The sequence below is a fragment of the Maylandia zebra genome, linkage group LG20 (genome assembly GCF_041146795.1).
Source record: "Maylandia zebra isolate NMK-2024a linkage group LG20, Mzebra_GT3a, whole genome shotgun sequence".
Taxonomy (NCBI): domain Eukaryota; kingdom Metazoa; phylum Chordata; class Actinopteri; order Cichliformes; family Cichlidae; genus Maylandia; species Maylandia zebra.
The window spans coordinates 31,112,697-31,125,462 of NC_135186.1; the positions used below are offsets into that span (position 1 = coordinate 31,112,697).

At 38.6% G+C, this 12,766-nt stretch overlaps 1 protein-coding gene across 2 annotated transcripts; it reads right to left on the minus strand.

Annotated features, from left to right (window-relative positions):
* Positions 1-259: 259 nt before the first annotated feature.
* sdf4 (stromal cell derived factor 4) lies at positions 260-12,389 on the minus strand. Of its 2 annotated transcripts, none has more exons than XM_076878117.1 (7): positions 12,183-12,389; positions 9,934-10,275; positions 7,231-7,367; positions 7,033-7,146; positions 6,778-6,936; positions 3,247-3,422; positions 260-1,604 (listed from the first exon to the last, which is right to left on the minus strand). In XM_076878117.1, exons 2-7 carry the CDS (start codon positions 10,242-10,244, stop codon positions 1,428-1,430), a joined length of 1,074 nt encoding a protein of 357 aa, XP_076734232.1. In that variant the 5' UTR covers positions 10,245-10,275; positions 12,183-12,389; the 3' UTR covers positions 260-1,427. The 2 variants fall into 2 exon arrangements, with proteins under 2 accessions (XP_076734232.1, XP_004560407.1); XM_004560350.4 differs by having other exon boundaries at positions 12,139-12,388.
* Between the last annotated feature and the right edge of the window lie 377 nt (positions 12,390-12,766).

The following is a 12,766-nucleotide window of genomic DNA, read 5'->3' on the forward strand; positions in this document are numbered from 1 at the left end:
ACTTAAAGTTACTTTTTAAATGCAGGTTTCAGACTGATACATTGAAACGCAGTAATTAAATGCAACATCTGCCTAAGGTACCATGTCTAAAAAAGGTCATGTTTGAACTTTGTTCCACTGAACAAAGTTCAAAATTGACAAACACTCAGTGCTTTAGTTTGGCTTTCCTCTTCTGTTCTTGAAGTACATTTTCAAAGCCAGGACCAAAGGGCTCTAGCCTCCTGCCTGGGGATAAACATAACTCAAACGCAAACAGTCATCAGTTGATAAGAAATATTTATTGTTTATGGCATATTTGCAGTACATTTTGTAAAGCTGTGTCACATTCTCTTATCATAAATCTTATTTTACAATCGCACAGAGGACAGAAAAGACTGCAGCGGGATGCCAACACTCCACAGGTTACTGGAAACAGAAATGCAGCGAAAATTGTTAAATCCGATAATTGTCCATGCAGCTGAAAATCAATTATATGGATCGACTGTGAGCATTTAAAGATTCAAGAGGTAAATAAGACCCAAGACACCAGGACTAAATGAGTACACGTCTGCATGACGTTCAAAGATGCAAAAAAAAAAAAAAATTAAAATAATAATGTATATTTATATATAAGATATTCTTCTTCCACATCTAAACATTAAGTCTGAATTAGAGTGGTTGCAGTAAAGATTTAGAAACGGACACAGGTGAAATGACATGATTAGATGCTGCTTTTGAGTTTCCTTCAAAATATACTCATATATTAATCTTTTTCAACAAACAGATTTTTTAGTTTAAGTTCTTCTTATATTTCTATTCTAATCTTATTTACTTTTTCTGTTTAAATACATAAACACCCTGTTTTTAAGTACAGTGGAAGGACGGACTCGACCTATTGTGGAAAGCGGTGGAACTATACTACACTAAAAATGAAATTCTTAAGTTTGGGCAATTATGTGATATATCTTGTCGCACAAATATACGCTTTTACTCCATTAGTGTCTCTCTAAGCGTCACACCCTTCAGCACCATTATCTTTCCCACTGACAGATGCATTGTGTGTGATAAATGTGAATATTTACACTGTATACAGACAACAGATCCTGCAGAAAAACAGCTCGCCTAGCTGCTCAGTCTCTCTCACCACTGCACCAGCAATGAAAATTCCTCATATACACACATTTCACGGTTTAAAAAAAAATAAATTTTGGAATCGGTGCAGCGCTTTTAAATTTAAAATGAAGAACGCTTCAAACAGTCCAATGGCACGCAAAAGGCAGACTGTGTTAGCTTCACTGGTCCAGGGTTGAAGGAGGAGTGTGTTAACTGGACTCAGCAGTGACAGAGGCTGCTGATGCTAGGGTTTTTAAATACAGAATTGCACACTAGAACATCTTGATCATCTCGTCGCCAATCTTCCAGGTTTGTCCCTCACGCCGGATCTGTTTTCAGAACTCCTCGTGTACGTTTCTGGCATAATCCATGAGCTTGCTCCCTGTGAAGTACTCGCTGTACTTGAGAATCTCGTCCAGCTCCAAGTTATGGTTCTGGTTCTCGTCTGCAACAGCGATCATCTGCTTGGCCTCGTTCAAAGCGTTGTGCTCATTCATCGGGTCCATGTACTCCTGAAAGATGAAACACGGAGAAACAGGAAAATATATCAGCTATACCTGCTGTAGCTATTTTGTTGGACATATGTAAGAATGTTTTTATTCGGTCTCTACTAGTTTTTAAATCCTTCACGTTGTAAAGAACCAGCTGAGGGAGCTGGTACATCTGACCATGACGCCTACCTGGATACCTCCTGATGGAGGTTTTCCAGCCACTCACAACGCAGATAATCATCATGAGGTCAAGAAAAGACGTGAAGGAGAATTTATAAGGACTATGAAGAGAAGCTTAATTATCAATTCCTTTTGAAAGTGTTAATAATTAAGAATATAAAATGTTGATATTTCAGCCCACATCTTATTGAGCTGTTTCATACACGCCATATAAAGGAGACCTGCAGTTGGAACTTTTAAGGAAAAGTCACATATAAAGTGAAATTAAATGTAATTTATCTTTTTCAGTAAGTCACTTTTTCTTTATATATACACACACGTTGATTTACTTTTTATTTTGATGTAATAATTATAAAAGTTCAAAGTATAAATGGAAGGGTTTCTTTTATTTTTTGCTTTTGTATTTTGCATTTTTTTACTCACTCGCATCTTTAATCCTTTATCAAGTGTGGAACCATATAAAACAATATGTGTGAAAACTTGACAAAAAGTGACAAATGTAAAAAGCTAAAACATTGGAAAATAGTGGTGGCATTTTCCAAGTTGCCAACAAAGTGTTAAAGGAGTGTAACCTGGCTCTGAACAACAACTTCACGGCTTCTTCCTTCCTGCCACGCTCCACCTCATTTTGTGAAATTGGCTTGGTGGCTTTGCATAACCTTGCTGACAACATCAGCTCAAACCCTGAAGTCCCAGGGCTCATTCAGAGCAGACTGTGATTACAACAAATTACAATAAAACCTGTACTAATTTAATTTTAATTTCTCCAAATCACACTTAAGAGCTCACTCAGTTTTTCCATCATCTTTAATGTTAGTTTACTTTTTTTATTTCCCATTGTTTATATACTTCTCAATTACCATATCTAGTATTTATGTTATGGCCTGGTTACGCTCGCTGTTGTGACTGCAGTTTGGTGTCGTTCTGGCTCGGCATCCACGTCTGAAGTTTTATCATCTTGCGTTGGTTGAAGACATGGGTGCATGACCAAGTCACCTTTTACTACCATATATAACATAAATAATATATAATACGTACAGGAGTTCAGAGACAGAGGCAGATGCTGTAAGAGTTTGAAAAATTTAGGCATTCTAAACAAAAAAAAACAAGAAAAAAGAAACAAAATCTTTGCTCCTCTTATACCATCACTAACATGGGCATTTTGTCTGAGTGGTGATTGTGGTGGTAGTGGAGAGTACTGCCATAAGTACTCATGCCTTCATCACTAGTATGTAATGGTACGGATCTGTGGCGACTGTTTGTGTGCAACGTGATCAATCCGGTGAGCATTATTGGACCCTTACTGATCAATTTGTTCTTTTCTGTGCTTTGATTTATGTAGAGATGTTGAGATCTGTTGTTTCTGTTAATCAGCTCAATCATTGTGTTTCTATTTGAAACAAATAAACAAAACCAATCAAATAATTATGTTGCATATCATTTCTGTATCTATCATGGTTATAGTTGCTTTTTCATCGCTCACCTCCAGCTCATCCATGGTTACGATGCCGTCGCGGTTTGAATCAATGACTTCCTCAAACTCCTTCTTCCTCTCTCTGACCCACTCATCTTCGATCTCTGCAGCCTGCTGGTTCTCCACAGTGCCCACGGGCAAAGAAATGAACTCCGACAGTGTCAGCCTCTTATCGCTGTCCTGGTCTGAAAGAAAAACCCCAGAATTATACGGCGCACTGTTTAGATCAGCTGTCACAATCACCACAGTGAGCCAGCACAAAAACCTAACCTAACACCAGTTTAACAGCTACAGTGATCATAAAAGTATTTTGTTGTAGTACTGGTTGAGAAAGCTGCAGCCATTCAGTCCTTCACATGTTAAACTTCTAACCTGCATAGTGTGTTTATCTTTATGTTAATAACTTCCTAGCATTAATCCCACACCTGCACATTTAGTTTGCTGGGATCTGGTGACACTATTATTATGACATAAATAAAGGAAAATATTACATTAGCTGATGCCTTCCTCTGGTTTTTAACTGCGTTTTCTTTTTTTTTAGTTCCATACGGAAAAGAAAGAACATACAAAAAAATTGCCTGAAATGTTTACATTGTATAAGATTTCCTAATGACAGCAGCCCCGTTTGTTCATAAAATTATGTTTCATGAGAAAAATGAAAAGTAAACATTACGCTGCATGAGAAAATTGCAAGTGGGGCCACTTTCAACTGCCAATCCTAGTATGAGAACGTTAAACATTTACTATAGGAGAAGATGGAAAATTAGGGAACGGGACATTTTACTCTTTTCCCATATGGGATGTAAATGAAAACCTGTTATATTTGGGCTTGAAATATCACTTAGATAAAACTAAGTTAATGCTTACTTCCGTGTGACAAAATGCCAACAGGTACAAACAGTGCTTGTCTGTGCCAACAGAGAGACCAAACCAGTTCTGTCAAATAAATATCTCAGTAATGCTTTTCATGCAAGAGCTTTAGTCCCTCTGTGAAAGAAAAACCACCAGGACTGAGATGAAAGGATTGTAAACCAGTATTTAATGAAGTGGGGTTAAATTTTCTCACGAATAAAATACATTTCTGTTTATTAAATGGACAGGCTTATATCTAATAATGTAAAATAAGCTCATTTTAATTACATGTGGCTCAACTATGGTTAAGTTTGAGGTAACCTGTTATTTTTAAGCAGGAAAAACCATGTACGTCTCTTGTATACATTTATTTTTTATTTTCTTTCTAAATAAAATTACTATCCAGTTCTTCTCCACTATATGAGGTGTCTGAATGTTATTTAGTGTTTTTACCATAATTTCCTTGTTATAATTAATAATAATAATAATAATAATAATAATAATAATGGATTGGATTTATATAGCGCTTTTCAAGGCACCCAAAGCGCTTTACAATACCACTATTCATTCACTCTCACATTCATACACTGGTGGAGGCAGCTACGGTTGTAGCCACAGCTGCCCTGGGGCAGACTGACAGAAGCGAGGCTGCCATATCGCGCCATCGGCCCCTCTGGCCATCACCAGTAGGCAAGTAGGGTAAAGTGTCTTGCCCAGGGACACAACGACCAGGACAGAGAGCCCAGGGATCGAACCGGCGACCTTCCGGTTACAGATGCGATTCCCAACCCCCTGAGCCACGGTCGCCCACGTTCCTTCTCATCTCATCATCAGGTTTCTTTAAAAGCTATTCCAGCTCCACAACACACAGCTTCTTGATAAAAAAACAAACAAACACTGGGACCTTTAGTGAATAAGGAGTGTTTGCCTCGGGAACAATAACTTCACCTCCGATTCTGAACTAAAAGGGAAGTGTAGGGAGGGACTGACTCTCAGTACATGAGTGTGCACTGTTGCCGCCCTTATGAATGCCATGGAGCAAAGGTTAGGTCACAACAGCAGATAAGCACAGTTTGTGCATGTGTGGCCGAGTTGGAGACACAAGTGCATTGAAAGGTTGGTCTTTACCAGCATTTCAGTGATGCAGGTTCTCACACTGTAGATTCCCAAATGACAGGAAGAGAAAGAGATGCTGCAACGGCTGTAAAAACTCAGGAAACTATTATCCTGTTTTGACTTCTTTTGTTCCTCTACCAGGAAAGCTGATGCTGTAGGTTTTCTGTCAGGAGAAGACTGCAGCGAGACTGACACACCTCAAGCATCAGTATAAATGTTTACAGGGCTTTGAACATCTCACGGTTTCTGTGTCAAACAACCATTAAACGAGGCTTCAGGAGACCATGTTGATGTGCGGCATTCTCAAGCTCTCTTTTAACATGGAGCAATTTTACCCTCAAGAAACTCTTATTAAACTTAGGCGTGGTAGCTAGAGGACCACAATAATAATGAGCTGTATCAGTTCAAGTTGTTAACTCATGTCTCGTGATTGCCTAAAGCTAAGGCTTGCTCTATTTTTTCTCTGTCCCTCTCTCTATCAAATGAACTGTCCTGCTATCTAAGAAACTGTGAAGCGAAACATTTTAGCACAATGGTGCTGTTAATGCCTTAAAAAGAGAAGAAAAAAAAAAATCACCAAATCAGCCCTCCAAATACTAAAGAGAAGGTTACAAGCTGAAGGGTGGTGTGCGACTCTCTGATTGGATACATTAATTTCATAATGTAAAGCAATTCCAAACTCACTGCTGGAGTTGCATGGTTGAGGATGTTTTAAAACAGCCGTGTGTGTGCAGCACATCTTTACACTATAATTCATTACATTGCCTTCTAATTTACTTTAGCTGATCTCAGATAAAACTCTTTTGTACTGGTCTTTATCACTATATTAGTGTCACTCCACACTTCGGACAACTAATAACCAACATAAAGCAATCTGAAATCCAACCAGCATGTCAAACATCTGTACCACTCTACAGCTCACACTTACAAATAATTTAATAATCTTCAATACCCTTGTTTCCTCACGATTATATTACTACAACTCGTTGCATACATGTCGGCATGATGCTGCGGTTTCTGCAGTCAGTACAAAGCAGTGAGAGGCCTCACAAAACACTTGAGTCCAGACCTCGCAGAAATCACCCAGGTTAAGATTTACTTCAAAAATCACTCCCTGGTCCAGCTATACTTTACATCTCAGTACTCCTAACACTTCATGCTACCTCCCGACCTCAGATCAGAGAATCAACTACAGTTTCAAACGCAAGTTTAAAGTAAACTTTACTGTAACGTTTTACTGTTTTAGTCCCAGTGCTGTAGAAAAAAAAAAACTTCCTCTTACTGAGAGATCAGTTCCTCATTTTTAAAAAAATTAGCAAAACTCACCATTTTAGGTTGATTTTGTAAGATGTTTAATAACGTTGTCCTGAATTTTTACTCTTTTTATTTGTCTTCTGTTGCATTTTCTTCTCTTTGACTTATTTTTTTAATGCAATGGCAATAAATGTTTATTGCCATTAAAAGGTTGACTGTCTGTTAATCCTTAGGTTGCTCCACATCTGCTCAGTGTGTAAATACACCATTATCTTGTGACAGTACAACTATAAAGTAATATTTATAAGTAAAACATACCTAAGTCACGCACAATCTCCTTGACCATGTACTTGAGCATGCCTCTGCTGTGCTCAGGGTGAAGGAAAGACAAGAACTCCTCCTCATTCAGCAGCTGGTCAGCTGGAAGGTTGTCAGCCTGAAACCAGCGGTCCTTCAGGCTTTCCAGGACCTCCTGAGCTGTAGAGATGAAGATCGGATAAATATTAACACCACAGTCAGATTTACAGCAGAGCTTTGCAGATTTTACTTGCGACGGGAAAAAACTCAACTTACTTTCCTCATCCAGTTTCAGATCTTCGTTATTCTTTATTTTCTCTGCAATCTCTTTCTCATTGAAACCTTTGCTGGCCAGAAACTTCACTCTGTATTCATCCCATGTCACGTGACCTACACACAACCCATGAAATCAGAATTTAGATTTGACCTGACAGGAAGTATTTTTAAGTCTGGGACATGGTCTGTGACTCTCACCATCACCGTCTGGATCGACAGCACGGAAACTGTTCTTGTTCTCCTTCTTGGCTTCCTGAAAGTGCTCCTCCGTCTTCTCCATAATCCAGCGCTGCATCTCCTTGGCACTTATGCTCCTGTCCCTGTTGAAGTCGACCCTGTGAGGAAATCATTAAAATAATAAATTAGTTCCCAATTTAGCTCCAGTTCCTGAACATTAGCAGCGTCTCTACTCCATTAGGCGTCTAATTAAACGATGATAATGACCCACCTAAGGCTTTGTCTGTCTGGCTCACACATGTAAAGCACTTTAGCCCTGAAGTGACCGAGTGATTTATGACCCTGGCTGTATATTTACAGTATATATGCTTGTTTTTTATATTATTATCATGAATTTGCTTCTCCGGCGTGAACAGGAATCTTTCCTCTTGCCATTTAAGCTGATAGATTAAAAACATCCAGGACAATGATAAGCTGCATGAATCATGTGACTCAGAAGAACCAGAGAATAAATTAGTTTCTTCCATTTAATAAATTCAGCCTTTAAGTTGTCTGCCTTTGGATGGATGAACGAATAAAAACATTTACTGACGCTTGGACTGGACCAAGCCAAGAGACTAAATCTCCTGGGTCTTCCTTGGGTCCTCCTTCAAATAGGACATGCTGAAAGATCCGTGCTTAGGGGGCGTCCTGGTCAGATGCCTGAACCACCTCACCTAGCTCTTTTCTTTTAGAAGAGGGGTAACTTTACTTTGATTCCCTTCTGAATGAACAAGCTCTTCACTCTCTCTAAAGAGTCCATTCGTCCTTTGGAGGAAGCCACTTTACACCACTTGTATCCATGATCTAATTCTGGGTGGCAGTCACGGTTTGACCCCTGGCTGTCCAATACCCAATGACCAAAATTTGCTGGTTTGGAAAGCTTGGAAAAGACATCAGGTTGAATTATTTGTTTGTCATATTGTAACACAGGAATTTCCCAACCCTTGGGACCTCTTACATTAATGGTCTTATACTACTGAGAATTCGTCAAATAACGAAAGGAAATTTACTAAGTTAATTTCAAAATAAAGGACCACTACATGAAGAAATATGTGCAAAGCTTGCTTTACTTCAGTATATTGCTTCATTGGATACAGCTGTGCTGCCTCGTATTTCTGAAATTTGCCCTCTACGCAGATAAACATGTTGTGCAGTAAACAGCACAGCAAAAGGGTCCACAACTACAACCTAGTACATAACAAAATCAAATGCACCTCTACAACAACCGTAGTAGGTACACATATATCATGCCCTAGGATATTTTTCCTAACATCTGGAATTTTAAGTCCTGCAACCCGGCTCCAAGTGTTTCTTGTGCTGGACGAGGCTCTCATCTTGTTACTGACAGGCAAACTAATCAGCGGCCATTCTTTGCTTCTCCAGCTTTGTATTTTTACCATTTATGTGCAGCATGTCATGAGCCAAGTAAGAATGGCTCTCAGGCTAACTAAGACTTTAAGCTTAGGAACATAGCAATGTTTTCATTTTTCATAGCAAGTAATCCAAGCTACGCAGCAATGTATTCATAACTGTTGGGGATGGGCTCCTCTCAGATGATCTTTTGTCTGAAGCTTTGTATGTAATCTTCCTACAATATGATGTTCCTTTTAGTGAGAACAATTAAAAATTTAAACCCTCATCCTACAGCTTCCTGCCATTCAGGACATTTATCTTCAGCGATGCCTCCGTAAAGCACACAGCATCATCAAGGACCACAGCCACCCAGCACATCAGCTGTTCTCCTTGTTACCATCTGGCAGACGTTACAGGAGTCTGTCTGCTCGGACTACAAGACTTAAAAACAGTTTTTACCACCAAGCCATACGACACCTCAAACACAACACTTAAACACACACAACACAGTCCACAGGACGCACTCAGAAGCTACCTTGCAGCTTCACAAGTACTCTGTTTAATCTGCACTGGTTACTCCACTTTATTGTCATTGATATTTATATTTAAAAAGTGCAATACTGTAATTTTCTGCTGCTCATTCCTGTGCAATATCCCATCTGCCCCCCCCGTCATATTTCTTCTCAAGATTTTCTTATTTAATCACTAGTGTACATATATTTATAGATACATATATATTTAGTCATCTTTTCTCTTTTACCACGTCTCTCTAATATTTTGCTCTTTACTATTTTTCTATTTATTTTTTATTATATTTTCTTCTACTGTACCATGCTGCTGAGTGACTGCTGCTCGTCAAACACATTTCATTGCAATGTTGACCCTGTGCTAACTTGCATATGACAAATAAAACTGAAAAATGAAACTAAAGTGTTTATATTAGCATATAAAACTGGGTCCAAGTTAGTAGTCTTTAGCTTTCTGTCTATGTTTACTTCCAAAGTTATAGCAGTGCTGCATTTTTTTAAAGAAATACTTCACCCAGAACCAAGCTTATCCTCTTATATCAGCTCTGCTAAATCTCCTAAATCATTTTTTTTCTTTTAATGGATGTGCGGACATTACACTTTATTGTAACACCTGTGAGAACAGCCACACTGGTCAGTAGTCAATATTTCTTTGCTTTTTTGAGCTGAAGGATGACGTTGACTTAACAACACTTGAATGCTTGGTTTATTGCGTCAAACTTGATCTGCAGCTATGCTTGAGCATCTTGCTCAGGAATGCTGTGACTCAAGTGCTATTCAGTGAATTAAAACCACGTCTTACTTGGTAAATATTTCAATAAGCTTCTTTCTGTTCCTCCTCGGCTCTGAATCCTCATCAAACTCCTCAATCTCCTTCCCCAGAAAAACCTCCTGATGGAAGTCCTTATTGAGGTGGCCGTCCAGCTCCATCTTCAACCCGTTCAGGTGATCTGGGGGAAGAATCTCGTTCTCGTCTTTGCTGGATGGAGACTTATCTTTAGAGGCCGACATGTTGGCTGGCCGTGCGTGCACATCGATGATGTGGAGGAGCATGTAGAAAAGCAGAGAGACAGCCAGGAGGTTTCTGCACCACAGTTTCCTCCAAACAGCCATGTTTACCTCTGGATGAAAGGTCAAAGCAGGGCTATAAAAATAATCAAGACATAACAATTATTGTCCTGCTTTTTTATGCACCAATTTTGCCTTTCCTTTATATAAATGTGCATTTCCCCTTCTCTAAAATCCCAAACCCATTCCTCGAAAGGTGGCAGCAGATTTAGTTCAGCTTAAATTCTAGAACTATATTCTTAAATGTTCAACAAATACAGGTTGTTGAGTTATTGTCATAGGTGTCATACTGCCAGAAAACACTAGAAAACGGCCCCACTACTCCCTACCCCTAAAACTGAGGAAATAAAATATTTACTTATATCATAATCTGGCTGAAAAGAAATCATAAGTTAAGACAATTATATGCAAGAAATCCAATAAATATAAACTAAAGGACAAAGGTGTTTTTATATGTGTTTAAAGTGTGTTGATAGATTCAAGAAATCATTTGATAAACAATACTGAGGCAGAGTCTCTATTCCTCAGACCCTATCCTATCACCCTGTTTTGTTTTTTACCAGTGTTTTATTCTTTTTAAATGGTACCACAGCCATATCCATTTGCGTAGGCATTTGCCTATGGAAAGCTCTTTTCACCCTACAACAAACAGACCAGTAATACCACATTCTTTTTTTAATCTCCATGGCGGTCTGTAGCTCCCTACGTGTGCTCTGCCAATCAAAAACCATGTTCAGCCCATTAATCTACAATATAGAGTCTACATTGTTGTCATCCAGATCCTTGATGAGATCTTTTCTGTCTCTATTTAAACATCTACATGTAAATTATAGCCTCCACCATTGTCTGTTGTACCCTTCCATCCTCTTGAGCATCAGTATGAATGCTGTGCTTTTTCAGCGATTCAGTTTACATTTCTGTGTTGGTAAGGCCTTCATATATATGTTGCCATTTTCTCCTTTGCTCGTTTCAGTGCTGAAGACAACAACCCATTTCCTATTCTGTTTGACGAGTATAATCACTCAGATTTTAGTTTTTTTTTTTGTTTGTTTTTTTAAAATTCTCTCCTACTCTGGTAAACTTACTGCATTAGTGTATTTAGGTTAATTCAATATTCCATGTGCTCATTTTAAATTAAATACCATTCAGGGTTTCAAAAAAAATTAAAAATACAAAAATGGGAAACGAACAAACAAAAATCGACTTCAGTGTCGCAACGACACAAATCGATACTTTCGCAACTCAAACACGCCCACTTCTAAACCCAGTAAATATTGTCAGAAATATGCATAAAGCCATTTTTCTGTACATTATTCTGCTGAAATATTGACCACGGGGACACAACAGAGGAAAACTGCACCAGATATGCACATAGTAATAAAAAACATGCAAAAATACGCAAAAGTTAAACAAACAAGCGCCATCATAAATTAACACTGGTCAGCAAACTCACCAAAGCAAAATAAATTTAACGAATTTATTAGATCACTTAACAAAAAAACCCTCCAGACTTATTAGCAATTCATCAGTTATAAAACTAATAATAGACTTAATTATATAGTAAGTAAGGACATGTCTCCCCCCCCTCCGAGCTACAAACGAACAGGAACGTTACTTATTTATTTATTTATTTATTTATTTTAACTCTGCCTAAACTCACGTTCCTGCCTAATGTCCGCCTTAATATTCATTTGGGAGCTGAAAAGTTACACGAACACTAGCATTTTAGTAAAGCAAACAACAGCTAGCATGCTAATTTAGCTTCGTCATATCTTTTTAAACACTGACGATTAGCACGGGCAGGCTAACACGTTAGCCCTCGTTGCTAAGGAACTAAAATAACTGTTGTTACGGCAGTAAAGGAAGACAGTGATCGCAGAGATTAACAATACCTTAAAACATGACCAGAAAATGATTTGTAGATAAGTTCTGGACTTACCAGTTAGCTGTTAATACCAGTAGTAACTTTCTAGTCAAACAGACCTTCGCTGGTTCCTCTAGATCCAGTTCCTGTACACGTGGCTCACCACACAACACTCTCTTTCCAAAGTGTGGGATGGTTCAGTCTGAAAACAAGCCCAGACAGACCCAGGTCAGTCGCCAAGTCCAAGCTGAGGTTCCAGTTAGTGTCAAAATTAAGAGAGGCTGTCTCTAACCGGACACCGCTGGATGACTGGGAATACAGGATAATTTCCGGTCAGCCCTTTCAAAGTAAAAGGATGGATGTGGGGGTATGAGGAGTGTGGTATAAAAACTTAAGTAGCGGTCCCGTGTGAAAAGGTGTTTGCTCCCTAAACCTTATAACTGTTTCTGCCACTCCTAACAGCAAGAATTGGGTTTGTTTTTCGTATTATTATTCTGCTGTAAGCCAAGTGTGCTTGAGGTTTAGCGTATAAACTGATGAACATTCGGAATTCATGGTTTCAACTATTACAGCAAGTTGTCCAGACCATCAAATTACCACCACCATATTTGTCTGCTTGACTTTATATGAAAGGCCATGTTGGTTTTACACTAGATGTAACGGAAAGCTTGAATGTAACAGAATATTTCCCCAGAAGGATCAT

Bases quoted from the DNA above. Each gene is read 5' to 3' on its own strand.
- sdf4 (XM_076878117.1), bottom strand. From the start codon at position 10,244: ATGGCTGTTTGGAGGAAACTGTGGTGCAGAAACCTCCTGGCTGTCTCT. The intron at 7,147-7,230 runs GTGAGAGTCACA...GGTTGTGTGTAG, and splicing joins TGTCGATCCAGACGGTGATG to GTCACGTGACATGGGATGAA. The intron at 1,605-3,246 runs GTGAGCGATGAA...TTCATCTTTCAG, and splicing joins TAACCATGGATGAGCTGGAG to GAGTACATGGACCCGATGAA.